The sequence below is a fragment of the Centroberyx affinis genome, unplaced genomic scaffold (assembly GCF_046629955.1).
Source record: "Centroberyx affinis isolate AG114_WGS23_722 - 3 ecotype Tasmania unplaced genomic scaffold, CSIRO-AGI_Caff_v1 ptg004040l_1, whole genome shotgun sequence".
NCBI classification, from domain to species: domain Eukaryota; kingdom Metazoa; phylum Chordata; class Actinopteri; order Beryciformes; family Berycidae; genus Centroberyx; species Centroberyx affinis.
In genome coordinates, this window is record NW_027281837.1 from 13,928 (window position 1) to 30,135 (window position 16,208).

General features: G+C 41.1%; 1 protein-coding gene across 1 annotated transcript in view; it reads left to right on the plus strand.

Annotated features, from left to right (window-relative positions):
• The first annotated feature begins 4,177 nt into the window (after nt 1-4,177).
• ppp6r3 (protein phosphatase 6, regulatory subunit 3) overlaps nt 4,178-16,208 on the plus strand; it is a 32,050-nt gene continuing 20,019 nt past the window's right edge. Inside the window, 7 exon segments of the mRNA XM_071542205.1 lie at nt 4,178-4,362; nt 12,568-12,744; nt 12,855-13,088; nt 13,865-14,051; nt 14,782-14,919; nt 15,048-15,113; nt 15,734-15,846. Of these exon segments, the coding sequence (XP_071398306.1) occupies nt 12,862-13,088; nt 13,865-14,051; nt 14,782-14,919; nt 15,048-15,113; nt 15,734-15,846 (731 nt within the window). The 5' untranslated portion in view covers nt 4,178-4,362; nt 12,568-12,744; nt 12,855-12,861.

A 16,208-nucleotide genomic window follows, 5' to 3' on the forward strand; every position in this document is an offset into this window, starting at 1 on the left:
AGTGAAGCCTGGTGGTATTGGCTGGTGGGGAGGAGAGGAGAGTGAAGCCTGGTGGTATTGGCTGATGGAGAGGAGAGGAGAGTGAAGCCTGATGGTATTGGCTGATGGAGAGGAGAGTGAAGCCTGGTGGTATTGGCTGATGGAGAGGAGAATGAAGCCTGATGGTATTGGCTGATAGAGAGGAGAGGAGAGTGATGCCTGGTGGTATTGGCTGATGGAGAGGAGAGTGACGCCTGGTCTTACTGGCTGGTGGAGAGGAGAGAGAAGCCTGGTCTTACTGGCTGGTGGAGAGGAGAGAGAAGCCTGGTCTTACTGGCTGGTGGAGAGGAGAGAGAAGCCTGGTCTTACTGGCTGATGGAGAGGAGAGTGAAGCCTGGTGGTATTAGCTGATGAAGAGGAGAGTGAAGCCTGGTGGTACTGGCTGCTTTTCTCCATGAAGCACTTTGTAACTTCTTGTTTTCAGAAGTGCTATGAAGTAAAACTTACTTACTGACTTACCTACTTACTTACAATTTGCAGTAAATACAGTAGCCTATATAGTATATAACAGGTCAGAAATCAAATTATATCAATACTTACAGACTACAGGAACGCCTAACTGTGCTACCTTCAGACAGCTTGCTCAGCAGATCAGAAACCGAATTGTATCAACAAACAATTACACCAAGACCTGAGAACAGTGTATCATGACTCACTCCAGCTACCATATAATTCTAGAAATGTATTTACATCTAAAATCGTAGGAGGCTGCAGCTGCTGCTCTGAGCTAATAGGATCGCTGACAGTGCTGGCATGGAACAGCACACTCAGCAGATCAGAAACCAAACTGTATCAACAAACAATCAAACCTGGGGAAGGTGCAGAAGACGGACAGCATCATGTGGCCCTCTGGACTGGAGAAATGACCCTGATGAAACGGCTGCCCGCCACCTTGGAAAGAAGATCACATTGGAAATAAGAGTTTTGTGTAACACTTTAATGTGCCATCCTCTGGGTGATAATTCAATATTATCGTTTATCATCTTTCAGTGGAGTCATATCGTGATGATATGAAGATATTTTAATATCGTGACACACATTTCTGCTGTCTAAATTGATGATGACAAGCAAATTTTACTTAAAAACTAACTAATAAAATGAGGTATGGTAGGAATATTAGTTTTGTTTGACACCACACCTAACATTACCATTCGGTTCAATGAGATGAACATTCATTTGATTATTTAACGTGATTTTGCATACATGAACCATATTGTGATATACTGCATATTGATATCGAGAAAAATCCTTATGATTATCATGATATTGATTTCAACCATATCACCCAGCCCTAACTGTGTAATAAGCCTATGGTCCCATCCCTACCTAGTGGTGTGGTCTCCATGTGGTCCTGGGGTGGATAGACAAAGGGGGTAGTCAGCAGGTCCGCTTCGAAGGCCCCCTCATGGTAAATCCAAGAATAGTCACTGGACTGTCCGGTGAGGAGGCGGAAAACATGGGTAACACTTTACAATAAGGGTCACCAAGTTAAGGGTTAGTTAATGCTTAATAAGCATTAACTAACCCTTAACAGTTAACTAATGTGTCTGGTAATCATTTACTAATGGTGTTCATGTTAACTAATATATTAATTTGTACATTATTTAATAGTCCTCTTTATAAACTATAAATGATGTATAAATGAATACCTTAGTTAACATGAACACCATTAGTAAATTACACATTAGTTAACTGGGAAATGTCTTCATTTTATTTCAGCTACACATTATAATGCTTTTGAAACATATATTGACTTTGAAATATTTTTGTAGACTAGGACTAAGAGAATTCTTTGGGTCTAATGATGGATGCCCTAATGAGATAGCCTACCCACTGAGATGCTATACAAATAAAATGTATTATTATTATTATGTTTTTTTTTAACATGCCCACAGTTAAGATTATTTTTTCCTGGGATTTGCCTGGACATGCTTTACTAATAAACCGCACTCCAATGTCAACATCTAAGAATTATAGAGTGTCAATTCAAAAATCAATTAGGCTATATCAAATTTCCCTATGTAAACCACTTGAACTAAGATTAAGCCTCTATTTGAATTGTAAAGAGGCACAATTACATAATCTAACACCAAAATCCACCCATTTGCTGATGTTCATAAGAATAAAATAAATGACTGTGTGTTTTTACATATCATGTCCCGCGCTCCAGAGTGTCACCGTCCGTCTCCTGTATTCCTGATGATTTGGAGAAACTTGGAAGCTGCGCGTAACCATGTGTGCACAAAAACATAGAGGTGTGTGTGTGTGTGTGTACCTATTTGGCAAGAGCCTGATGCTGGTTGTGCAATATCAATTTGGCCATACCAGCGATAATTGTAATAATTTTGATAATTTCGAGCTTAATGCAATGATTCTAATTTTATATTTCATGGCAAGATGTCGCCTTTCTTATTCCATAGTGGCAGTCGAGCTGTTAAGGTGGTTTGCCGAATTTTGTCCTATGAAAATCCTGGGAACTTTACCTTCCCCATGCGTGATGCCCTAGCGCCGCCTGTGGTCCGTAAGGAGGTCTACTACTAATATCTGCCCACATACAGTGTAGTCCAGTGATTCTCAACCTTTTCCATATTAAGGACCCCTAATTTAGTCCACATTAGAGCCACGAACCCCATTTGATGAGGTTTTATCTCTCGGACCCAAATCTGAGAATATTTTTTATTGTTAGATATGATTTTGTCCAGAATGCCTTGACTATCTGTATTGTAGGTAGAGAGATAACAGTGACACTATGATCAAAACAGTCATTCTTCTACATTCTCTAATTGTGTTCACTTTTTGTAAATGAAATAATGCTGAAGCTTAACACTTCATTAATTTGCCGGGGACCCCCTGGAACCCCCTCAAGGACCCCTGGTGGTCCCCGGACCCCACGTTGAGAACCACTGGTGTAGCCTAGTCAGTTCTAAATATTAAATCAACAACTAAAACCTTACCATAAAGATTCCTGTGACTAATTCTTATTCTTATTCTAATTCTTCTACTCCTGAAGAAGCTGAAGAAACTAACGCTATGCTCTAAATTGTTCTTACTTGAATTGGCTGGTTAAATAAATACAAGGTGTGATTATCAAGTTATACGTTAATACATACTGAATATATAGGTCTTTTTAGAGGACATTCATTAGCATGGAGTTCTCATTTATCGATATCTTCTCTCATCTTGTTCCTTGTCTCCAGTACGGAGCCGCCGCATCCTCTCAGAGATGAAAAGCGCCGGAGAGAAATCCCACCTTCACTTCTGTCTTAGTTTCACTCGTGCCCACCGTTTCTGTTTAGTCTGAGAGTAAATTGTACTGTCAAAGATTCGGAACAATATTTTTCTTTTTGCCATACTCGGTTTCCATTTTGTTGTCATAGCATCACGATATTTAGCCTCTTGAAATGTTATTAATTGCGTAGCCTACCGTGGGTTACAATGCGCATGCGCCTTGTAAAAACGACGGATGACTAGCTAACAAACTAGTCGCTACCGGGATGCTAGTTTACCAGTAGTTCGTCAACTAAACACTGTTGACTGGCTCGCTTTTATTAACTGATCTACCTTTTCACGCCTGACGGGATGAACATATTGTACATATAAAATCCGGTATGATATATATATCTTTTCTGGATTACAACTGTGTTACGATGTTAATTTGTTTTCATATTGTTGCATGTATGCTCCGTGTGCTTTCATCTTTCTCATATACCAGCTTTGATCCTCCACCTGCAGAAATGGGGCGTTTTTCAACGGGGCAAGGGAGTGCACGTATCCTGTGGTTATGCTCGATGTAGAACGCCTTGAAATTGCATGGGTGGGGTTAATGTTCCAGTTTCACCGATTGTTACCTATATTACAAAGTGAATTACACCGAAATACTCCAATGATGTTTACAGCTACTGTGCGTAAACCTAAAGCATTTTAATAAGCAGAACTTATAAAACGGTATAATGCTCCGTTCATCCGGACCGCTAGGTAAATAAAATCGACTAAGTTTCACCCTGAACCGGCGTGATCTCTAGCCAATAGAACTCCAGTGACTGAGGTGAGCGACGGATATACAACCAATAGTATTGCTGGAACTAGTCCGAGTGACAGGCGCTGTAGTGGTAGTGGGGGAAGGGGTTGCTGAAGTTGATGGAACCGCCATCTTGAAAAGTGCCCTCCGATGATCTACCTTTTCGCGCCTGTCAGAATCAGTTTTAAACGCTTTATTTTCCTTACCGGAATCGCGTGTTATTTGTATGTTCGTTTTGTTAACGCTTCAGGCTAATGGCCAAATAAGCTACATGCCGGAGAGTCGACGTTTACCGTTGTTTATCGGTAGGTACACTTGCTAGTCCATGCACTTCGTTGGGGTTGAAAAGACGAACTGACGATTAGCCAGCAGTCTTTAGATAGCCGGCTAACGGTAACTGGCTAGCAAGAAGCATACTTGGCCATCTTGCTTTTTCGTAGCTTAAAGGCTAGGTCAACAAGCTAACGCTATGCTGTCAGTTATACTCCTAGTGTACCTCTAGCTAATTAGCTAAACGGTCAACACTGAGTAGCAATTGGAAGCTAGCTGGAAAACGCAATGCAGCTAGTTGGCCAATTAGTCAAGTTAGCTATTACCCAGTTAGCTGGTTTGTACATCATTTTAGGTAGTTAGCTAACACTAGCTAGCTAGCTGGCAACGGAACATAAATGTTAACGCTAGCTTTAGCCAGTTTTCCATGGCCGGTGTGTGTCTCCACCGTTAGCTAACCTCACCAGTCTGTTTTGGGCCCTGATGTAGAAATGGGCTGATGTAACTAAAATGTACGCAATGTTTTGACAGCCACACACAAGTAACATAAGGGTAAACGTTTAACGGCTTGCTATTTACTTGTCTGGCCAACTTTGGTTAACGATTGCTAACATTACGTTATCCAGTCGGCTTGGCTGTAGGCAACCATCGCCCGGCTTCTTGTAATCTAGCGGGCGAACGGTGGTTAGCGTCAGCGTTGCAGTGTCAGAATCAAATGTTTTGAATTTTCTTGTCATTTATTTTCATGATTGTATTGCTAGTCTTAACGACGGCTTGCAAATTACGTTCGCCGCTGCACCCTCTTTAACTGGCTTCTTAACGTAAGTATTTTTCTGTTGATTCAGGACTAGCGACTGTAAATAAATGAATAGCCCGATCCTCCCGGCCTATAGGCCTCCATAGGTCTGTTGGTCAAGTTGAAGAAACTCTGTCCTGTCATTTTAGTGTTGGCCTTCTAAGTAGGATGGGAGGTAAACACCGTTGAAATGCTGCTAAATTCTGACAGTAGTGAGTAGGTTTGATGTAGGTTTAATACTTTATCAGCCACTTTGGCAGGTAACGCAGTCGTCATTTGTTGATTGTTTTGTTTTGTTTTGGCTCGTAAAATGGTGAAAGTGGCTGCTATATAGTGACACCCATCAGCCACTGTGCCTTGAAGGTGAAAAACCTGAATTTTTCACTCTTCTTGTAGTGCTGGGTTAGAGTAATTTTGCTAACATTACGTCCTCCTTTTGGGGCTTTAAAGCACTAAAAGCTTTTTTTTTTATGATGAAAGAACAAATTCCAAACTGCACACTTCAAGTCATGAGACTTTGGAGACTTTGGACTCGATCTCTTTTGTAGCAGTGGCACATTTCTAGCTGGACAACTATTGCTGAATGATACAGAAAAAACATTGATGTACAGTATGTGGTGTGATGATTTCATGTTGTAGTGCTTGGATTTTGGACCTAGCTTTAAATCAGTTATTCTAGTTGACTAGCCTCTGTCTTGTTTATCTAGCTTGTTTACTACGGTCTTACACTTTGTCACTACCTCATTTTTCCTGTATATGAGAACCTACCTTTGCCCTCTGCCCCCTCCCTGCTTTATATTTGTATCAGGCAGACGTGGGTTTCTGGGATAGACCCTAAACCTAGAACGTAGCCAAGAGATGAGCTTGAGCTTGATGGATTTTGGCGAAACAGTCTTGAGTATCACTTAGCAACCAGGGAATCCCTGTGTGTGTGTGTGTGTGTGTGTGTGTGTGTGTGTGCACTCGTGCGCCAGACTGGCTGAAGCATGGTTAACGATTGATTGCTTTTGTCACAGGTCTACTTGTTTGTGTAAGGGATTGGCGCTCAGGGGTGTGTATCTGAGTCAGAAATCACCGGTGCAAAAATGCCCTTAAAAGTCCATCAAATGCTAATGAAATTGCAGCAATGTGTACCGCCTCATTCACATCTTAAGTCATACATCCTTCCCTAATGTGCACTACATGTGATCGCGGTCCCTCGCAGACCTCCATAGTTAATTCTTTGGTGGAGTGGCTATAGGGAAGCAAATGTCACATCACAACTGTACTTAATATAGGGCCCTTTTTTTTGTTTGGCAGATTTTGCGGATGGAATCGCAGAATCTGGATAGTAATAATAATCCACAGAATTGATCAAAACTGTTGCGAAAGTAGTAAAATATGTTATACAGAGTTATACTTCCACCCTAATGCTGTTTCTATTCTGTCTGTTATATGAAATGTTTTGGCCTAGGTTCTAGATCTTATGTTTCACCAAGAATAATATGAAGAATATCAGCTCCATATTAGTGCTCACAAGCAGTAAAGAGACTTGCTAAAATAATTAACTGTGTTCTATGCCTGTTGTAAGCATTGACATATCGACTAAGACAAGGAAACTGAGGGCAAAAATAATTAGATATATGAAACTTGGAGTTGGGGTAAAAAAAAAGAAGACATTTTGTCGGGGTCTGCAATTAAGTACAGCATGATTTGTAAAATATAAGCAAACTATGATATTTACATTTCTGGCTTCAGTATGTGTGACAGGATATTGATATGTCCCCCCCCCCCCATACGAGTTCGAGGAGGATTTGATGTCATAACTGTCACACAGATTGGATTTTAAAATTTGATTTTCTACTACAAGGCCATATATGTTGATGCATCTTCCTGCTTTGGCTATCCACACGACACAAGATGGTACACACATTTCTGCGAAATAAAATCACCAATGCAGAGCCTAATGTTATTAAGCTTATAGAAAATCAGGTCACGGTGGTAGCGGCTGATGGGAGGGGAGGGGAGGTGGGGTGGGGGAAGGTAAGTTTATGCACAACAGGAATATGTGTAGCAAAAGTTATGGTTTGTAATGGTATGAAATAAATAATTGGAGGTATCTATCTTATTAACATAGTGAACTACCAAGGTTTTCAACAGCATGTGCTGATATTATGGCGTAAATTAGAATCTTTGCAAAGGCTCAAACAAGGGAAAAGGTAATCATAACCCCCAGTGCATATAGTTTTCTTTTGGATTTCTAGAGAGACCTTTCCTGAAGGTGAGACAACAGTGTAGGTATTTCTCCATTTCAGCCAATCATTTTCTCTCGCACCGCACTGTTTCTGAATCATATTTCAACAAAGCGGCATCATAGCTGTATGGGAGCCAGTGTCTGGACAAAAATACTACTGCCATGAAATTACTCGGCTTTTTCCACTGTCTGAAAATGCCACCGCGACAAGGTCTCTGCAGCACTGGGCTGACGGTGAGGAGGAAAAAACATAAATGGTATGTGTAAGCACAGAGTAGTAAAATTGTCATTAGGAATTGTCCTGTTATTTATGAAGCCACCACCGAGCTTAATAGTGGAAAATCTCAGGTGATTGGCATACTAGCGCTTACCCATATGAAACTCCATGAGCAGTGCTTTTTACATTTACATTTTGGTCCAACAATTTCAGTAGGCTAATTATTGCCAATACATGGAATATATAAAAATAAAAATGGTCCTAAAGTCATATCAAGGGGTCTAGAAGCCCAGTGGGAAAAAAAACATCTTAACATCTTACAAACGTTTTATAGGCCTGCAAGTAATTATTTTCTCAATTATAAGCATTTTATTTTATTGATCAAAATGAATAATTTACAATGAACTTTTTTTTGCAGTTTAACATTTCAAAGTTATTTAACATAAACATCAACCAAAGTACATTTCAGCATACCAAAGACCAGAGTCCAGACCCAAGTAAGCTACTGCATTGCAGATGTTGCTGTCTACCTTCAGGTATGTAGACCTACCAAGCAGTAGCACTCCTGTAATAACCGAAGTTGGTTTCTTGGCAGACTGGGAAACAAAGCAACCGCCTAAGAACATGCCCTCCTGAAAAACCTACAGTGTCTCTAAATACAACTTCTTCAACAGTGTATCTCAGAACAGCGATTTGGCCAAGATTAAAGTTGCATCTGCAATACAATTCTAGCAAGCTAGCTAACTATCCAGCAAGTAGGCTGGCTGAGCTTGAATAACATTTGCCAGACTTTTGTGCTGTCAGATGCATATAATTGGGATGTTTTTCTGCTCAAGTGTGCACCGCAGTTACCGCTGTGATATATTGTTTTAGGTATGCACAGTGACCATTTTAGGTAAGCACAGTACAGTACTATGTTACTGGGTTTTCTCATGTTTTAGATGCTCTGTTCAATTGTTGCAGCCCTAATTGAAACTATATGTAGTTATCAACTTAATCTGCAGGTATATAAGGTTGTGCGATTGGATGAATATATCGAGGATCGGCAATAGGTATCGCCGGTCTAAATTCCCTTAGCCAATTTTTTTTGGCAGATTTAAAGTAACTTGATACTTGGTCATTTTAATGTAGTGCAAAACATTAAGGGTTTCCCGTAGCTATCTGTGACGAGCACAGGTAGCTGCCTTAACAAAAAAAACACATGGCCTTGATAAAAAAAAAAGATGAGTCTCCCGCCACATCTGCTGGCCAAAAGTAACACTGCCATGAATGAGTAGGGCTGCAGCCAACGGTTATTTTAATTTTTTCAGTTAATCATTTAGTCTATAAAATGTAAAAAAAATGTCAAATGCCCAGCACAAGTGTCAAATCATGTGAGTAAAGCTGACTAATTATTAGAGCTTGGTGATGTTAAAGACATATCGGCATGGGTTGTCTAAAGCGCTGGTATATAGCTCGGCGAGTAATTAGCCTAAGTACGTTAGCAACCTCACTTTATTTCCTTCATGCCATTGCAAACCATGACTGCACACTACACTACAATTCCTCCCTCTATTTACCAGTATACCTTCTTGGCCTACAAGTACGCTGATACAAAGTTGACTATTCAAATGCAATGCAGACTAATTTAGCCTAATTCAGTTTATTTGCCCGTGTGTATTACACAGGAATGGTAGATAAATGGTACATAACTTAGGGAGTCTGCCTAGTGGTTGAAAGATTGCTGTTTTGACCCTGCCCACTGATGCCCAGTGTTGCCAAAGTACCACAGAGCAAGTGTACATATAATCTGAATCTATATGTATCCCAATATACCATACATGTGTCCTTCTAGAATTATAATCCCAATTCCAGTGCCCTTTCTTAAATACGCGACTTTTAGTTCTCGTACATCTTAATACACCCAGGTTTACGTTTGACAAAACGTCAAGTGATGAAACTACTAAGCAGCCTTGTGGGTTAGGGTTAGAGTTAGAGTTTTGAAAGTGTTTTATGAACCTAAGAATAGTAGAATTGTCTAAAAACATAGAAAACCATGTGGTCCCTTTTTTTTTTTTTAAACTGAAGTGAAAACATGAAAATCACCAAAAATCGGAGTTGCGAAATTTTCACATGACACCAGCGATAACGACACAACATAAAGGCCAGGACTTTGGTCAGGGGTGTTACTCGGGTGTGTTTATGTGCTTAAGGGTGCAGGTGCAATGAGCTGGGTGGTAAAACTTATATTGTCCTGGTATATTTTTATTGAGTTCAGTGGTGGGATATTCAATACAACTGTTGGAGAACGCCATTCAGTGTCTCAGGTTTTCTCCCATTATTCCTGCTCATTTCCCCCGGGTTAGGGTTAGGGTTAGGGGACGCTAGACACCACCCACAAGAATGATTTTTTTTTTAAAGGATTATTATTTTATGCTCGGAATTAGGTTTGCTTGATACAACTTTTTATCATTTCAGCTGGTGTTTCCTGTTGTAATACTTTCTGTCTTGTCCTCATCACTTCCCTGTTTATTGCTTGGTCTTTATTATGGGAGAAGTTAATGATGGGCATTAAAGTTCTAGTGTATTGAGTTTGGTATGGTCCTATATCAGCATTGCATATAATCAAGGCAAGTGGGTGGAGTATTTCTGCCCCTCGTCCTTTATGGCTGTCCAGTCTATTAATAGGCATTCTCTCCACTTAATGTCCCTATACTATCTTGTGCAGTACCTGCTAACCAGTGAGTAAGTTTTACCCACTAATATAATTAATGGTACATTTTTCGTAAGATATGTCACTTAACCCATTTTCAGTGTTATTTCTTATGTAGTATGGGATACTGTGTGAAACATATCCAGCTCGGTTAAGAGTACAGTCTCGTTAAACTGGCACTGACTTCACATAATGAAACTTGGACCTGGTATAAAAGTCTTGGTCTGACATAGTTTTAGATATTTAATGTCATGTCCTTTTTTAGATTTTTTGACAGGGAATAATGGCATGTTTGTGTGTGTCCATGGCAATGTGGTGTGTTGACAGTGAGTAGTTATGGCTGTCTCAAGAAAAACAATGAGCAGGGACCGGCTTGGCGGCAACACAGTTGGTAGTTTGTTGAACTGTACCGACAGATCAGTGTGTGTGTGTATGTGGGGTCATCAAGCTGGGGCCTGTAAGTGTGTTGTTTAGGTCGGTTGCCAGGAAGCAGAGCAGTATGCAACAGTGATAGACTGATAAAGCCACTTGGTTCACAAGTTCATAATTACTCAGGCATTTATGATTACTCAAGCTGCTATGAGTCTTTCAGACACACAGGGTAATATAGAAAAATCCTCTTATGGGTGCACCAGTATGTTTTCTTTTTTTTTTTAGGCTGATATCCAATATTTTCACTCCTATATTGGCCGATACGATATGCATTTTTGTAAAAACCTTGGTACAAATGTAGGTGCAACTTATCTTAAGATAATTAAATCAAGTATTTTTTAAACCAAAGACAATGTTAGTTTTATTATGTTGCTAATTTGACAGTTGTATTAAAGGAATAGTTCACCCAAAACTGAATTCTGTCATTATCTCCTCACCCTCATGCCAGTTGAAACACAGGTGAAGTTTGTCCATATAACACACAGGGAGGCTGCCAGCACAACTCCATAGCAGCCTTCTCCAAAACAACTGAAGTCAGTGGGGACCAGTTCTTCAGAGTTCCAAAAAGACCTACAGTATATTTACACCATCATTTAGTGCAAATCTTAACTACAGCTGATTGATTTGCAACAAATAATGGTGTATAGGTCTTTCTATTCACAGTGTGATTGTTTGGCTGTTTTTGTTTTGGAGCTCTAAAGAACAGGTCCCCATTGACTTCAGTTGTTTTGGAGAAGGCTGCTACCAAGTTGTGCTGGCAACCTCCCTGTGTGTTATATGGACTAACACATTTCACCTGTGTTTCATTTGGCATGAGGGGGAGGAGATGATGACAGAATTTTCATTTTTGGGTGAACTATTCCTTTAATTGACACACATTGCCAATTCCACAATCAGCCAAACATCGGTTGTAAAAACAATATCTGACTGATTCCAATATTGCTTTTTAAAGCCGATATATTGCCGATATATTGGCGCATCCCTAAATCCTGTTCACACATCAGGTTCAAAATGTGGAACTCTTGAGAAACCCTATAATTTTGAAAATCAAACCAATGACAGGCTGTGGCATATGAAAAAGTACATTATTTTCCCCTCAACGGAATTCTTAATTTGTTGTATCATTTAGTTTCTGAATAAAAAGCTGTTTCACAGCAAAGTAGTCCCTAAACCTGTCCTTTACTTACAGTGTTGTTACAGTTGCTCCCCAAAGACTAATGGTGATCATCTATTAGTGAAATCTCAGGTCTTGGAGTTTAATTATGATGATATCCATATCAGATGGCTCTAAAATGAATTTGGCTACTTGTTCTTGATAGTCTGTGTGGAGTATGACAGAGACTGGTCTACTGGTCACCGATGGAGCTGGGTAGGGGCCATAGATGGCTTAATATTACTTAATACCCCTTTTTCTTTTTCTTTTTTAAATATGTTTTATTGAATTTTTCATTATCCACTTAACAGACAAAGGACAGAAAGGGATAACAACAATCTAAACGTAACACTGTACAGCTCAGCACAGACAATCAAAGAAAAGAGAAGAGAAAACAAAAAAGGGAAAATAAAAAGGCACATCTGTCAGACATTGCACATCATTTCGAGGCAGCTATCACAGTATCACAACAACCACCACAGTCGGATCTTAGCAACTCAAATGCTTCATATAAAAGCTCTAGATAGAATGGTAGATACATTTACATATTCAAGAAACGGTTTCCACATTCTGGTGAAGTTAACGGTCTCGGAGTGTACTAGACCAAGTCAGGAGGTCCCAGCGGGATATGCTCCCATTATTAACCTATTCCAACCACTTAATACCCCTTTTAACCCAACCCATCCACACCTGTGTGCCTGTGTCTCCCCCTCTCAGGTGCGTGCTGTTGAGCTGCTGTATGTGTGCCGTCTGTCTGTCTGTCTGTCCATCACCGCTGTCTGCCTGCCTGTCCGTCCGTCCGGCCAGCCTGGAATGGGCCACAACTCCCAAAGACTAGAACACACCTTCTCTTTTTAACCTGAGCTCCACCGCCTGGACTCCCAACACACTCAGGTGGGCAAAAGAGAAGAAGACATCATCAAAAATAACTGAGCTAACACAGGGTAAAATTGAAATTGCAAGACGCTTACGTACTATTCTTTTTTTTTTTTGGCGTCCTCTAGACCCAACATGTTTTGGAAGTTTGACCTCCACACCACGTCCCACATCGACACGCTGCTGGAGAAGGAGGATGTGACGCTGACGGAGGTGATGGACGAGGAGGACGTCCTGCAGGAGTGCAAGGCCCAGAACCACAAGCTGGTGGACTTCCTGCTGAGGCCGCAGTGCATGGAGGACCTGGTCACCTTCATCACGCAGGAGCCCAGCGCTGACGTCGAGGAAAAGGTCAAATACAAGTAAGCGAGATGGGAGAAGGGATGAATATGCCTACAAAACTGTGTTGGAGAAATTAAAAACACAAAGTACCGGGAAAAACCTAGCCCGCACTTTTTCAAAGCCGCTTTAAAATCTCACTAAAAGCCTTTTTTTTTTTTTTTTTTTTTTTCTCCCCCTGATGTTTGTTTTTGTTTCCAAACTGAATGTCTCAGGATAAGAATGACGTCCATGACAATTTTCAGATTAATGCAGTTCATAAGGTATTTCCTGGTCACAATTAGGGCTGGGCGATATGGACCAAAAATCATATATCTCGGTATTTTTAGGCTGAATGGCGATACACGATATATATCTCGGTATTTTCTACAAAGTAGGTTCAGTTGTAAGTCAAAGCCACATGTGAGATGTCACAAGCACTTTCATTAAAACAAGACTGTGATCAAAATAAAATGCAAAGACAGGGTTTCCTTCCCTGTTTTAGAACAGTCTGGTAAGTTCAGAAAATGACATCACTTTACTGTAATGCAGCCTTTAAAACCAGGAAAAGACACTTATGCCATATCACCATATTACGATATCCAAAATCTAAGACGATATCTAGTCTCATATCACGATATCGATATAATATTGATATATCGCCCAGTCCTAGTCACAATACTGGATCATGATAGACAGACAGGAGGAAAGTAATCCGACATTGCCTGTTTGAAAAAGCCATAGCTGCTCAGACTAATTGATCATCTCTTCCTTTAAATGGCGGTGTTCAGACGTCCCACATCTCCTTATCTCTTCCCAGGTACCCCAACATATCGTGTGAGCTGCTGACGTCAGACGTGGGCCAGATAAACGACAGACTGGGAGAAGACGAAGGCCTGCTGATGAAGCTGTACGGTTTCCTCCAGAGCGAGCCGCCCCTCAACCCGCTACTGGCCAGCTTCTTCTCCAAGGTCCTCTCCATACTCATCGGACGCAAGCCCGAACAGGTACGCCTGTTGCTCGGGCGGTGTTGTGTCTGTCGACTCGGTATCTCACCGCCGGAATGCTCTGCAGGGCATTTTCACAGATCGGCACCCCATGTTTATTAGAGATGTAGCGATGCGGTGCCACACCTATTAGTAAATCTTTGACATTAATGGGCCTGATTTATGCGGTCTAACTTTGAATGTGTGTGCCGATTGTTGCAGTCATGTGGAAGCAGCACTTTGAAGACTGCCGGCAATCAGATGTTAACATGCACCTCCATATACCCATAAACCCTTGCGTTTTGGAGTCATTTCCTGTAGTCGGGTTTGATCGCGTTTTCACTCCTGACGATCCGCACCTCAGTTCTCTTGTTAGAGGACTGAGACTTGCGTTTTCAGGGGTATCGGTGCTGTTATTTGGTGCCACCAGAGTTTAAACGGCATTGTTCTCACCTGGCCAAACAGACTGAACTAAAGGAGTAAACACTCCAGAGTTCTAATAAACCGCTCCTTAGTGTGGTCTACATGCTGTTTCTGAGGCTTTTGCATCCTGACAAGAATACTGTATACTTCCAATTCCTTGCAATTCCTTTGGATTTTTTTTGTCATGAAAATGGTCAAATTGAAAGATAAGTCGGAAGCTTCAGTTCAAAAATATCGGCATCTGTACCGGCCTTCAAAAACCCATATCAGTCCTAACCCTAGTACTAACCTTAAGATGTGTATGGTTTGTTTTTGTGTGTGTGTGTAGATTGTGGAATTTCTGCGGAAACGGGAGGACTTCGTAGACTTGATGATCAAACACATCGGGACGTCGGCCATCATGGACCTGCTGCTCAGGATGCTTACCTGCATCGAACCACAACAGCTTCGACAGGACGTCCTCAACGTGAGTAGCGGGACAAGGCTTTGTGGTTCCTTCAGTTGTACCTGGGCCCGTTTTTTTTTGGTGTTGCCCTGACCACTTCCCAGATTGTCGTTAACCCCCTGGCCCCCCCTCTCTCCGTCTTCTTATAGTGGCTGAATGAGGAGAAGGTGATCCAGAGACTGGTGGACATGGTACAATCTTCACAGGATGAAGACGTAAGTTTTACATACCATTGTTTTGCTCCAGTGGACCAAGCGAGATTATTCAGGGTATCTGCAGATGCTTGCAAAAAAATCAAAATGAGTTTTCTGAATGAAATGCCTTTTGAAAAGTCTTAAATCCAGTTATTAGATGAGTAACCCAACATGCAGTGACAGGTTTCTTAGCACTGCATGTCCACTCTTGGATTAATACAGAACAGGGTTAGTAGTACTGTATGCATCCTGTCTTCTTTGTTGGACACAGTGGTATATCATGTCCTTCAACAATGAATTGTCTGTTGTCCTTTTTCTTATACTGTCCGTTTAAAATTTCAGACATTTCAGTATCTGCTCTATGTTCAATTAGAGAGTGTCTGGTTTTGTCTGCTTTGTTTCTTTGATTTTCACTGACTTGGATTTTCACCTGGTTTTGTGCTGCTATCACTGAGATCTGTTTGATCTTGACTTGAAACAAGTCCCCTTCAAAAGAGACATATATTTTTTTCTTCAGTATGTTGACTCCTTGTTTTCTCCCCCCACTTTCTTCTGTCCTCTCTCTCTCTATCCCCGTCGCCCATTTTATATCTTTTTTTTTTTTTTTTTTTTTTTTTTGCGTCCCATCTTCGTTGCTGCAGAGACACTCCAACGCCTCCCAGTCGCTGTGTGAGATCATCCGACTGAGTAGAGACCAGATGTTCCAGGTCCAGGGCTGCTCGGAGCCCGACCCACTGCTAGCCACGCTGGAGAAGTATGCGATATCTGATTGATTTTGGGTTTAGATAAAGATGCCTTGGGTTTAAAGCGGTGAATCACTCCCGTAGCATGTGTAGCATTTGCCGGTGATTTCCAAGTAAGGCAGTCTAGTTGGCTTGTTTGTAAAGGCGCCGGTAATTACTGCAAAGACACACGACGCCAGCAACAATAGCCAGCAGCACCTAACCTGTATCTTGGCAAAGCTGCTAGCTGACAAACATCATCAGGTCTGAATGCATTGGCAAGACGGCTGAACGGAGAGACTCTTGAATTTCCACTCTGGTTTTTGTTTTCCTTCACTCAAGTTGTCTATTTTTCATTTTTGCCTGCCGGTGCCAGTGAAAACACACCAGTGCT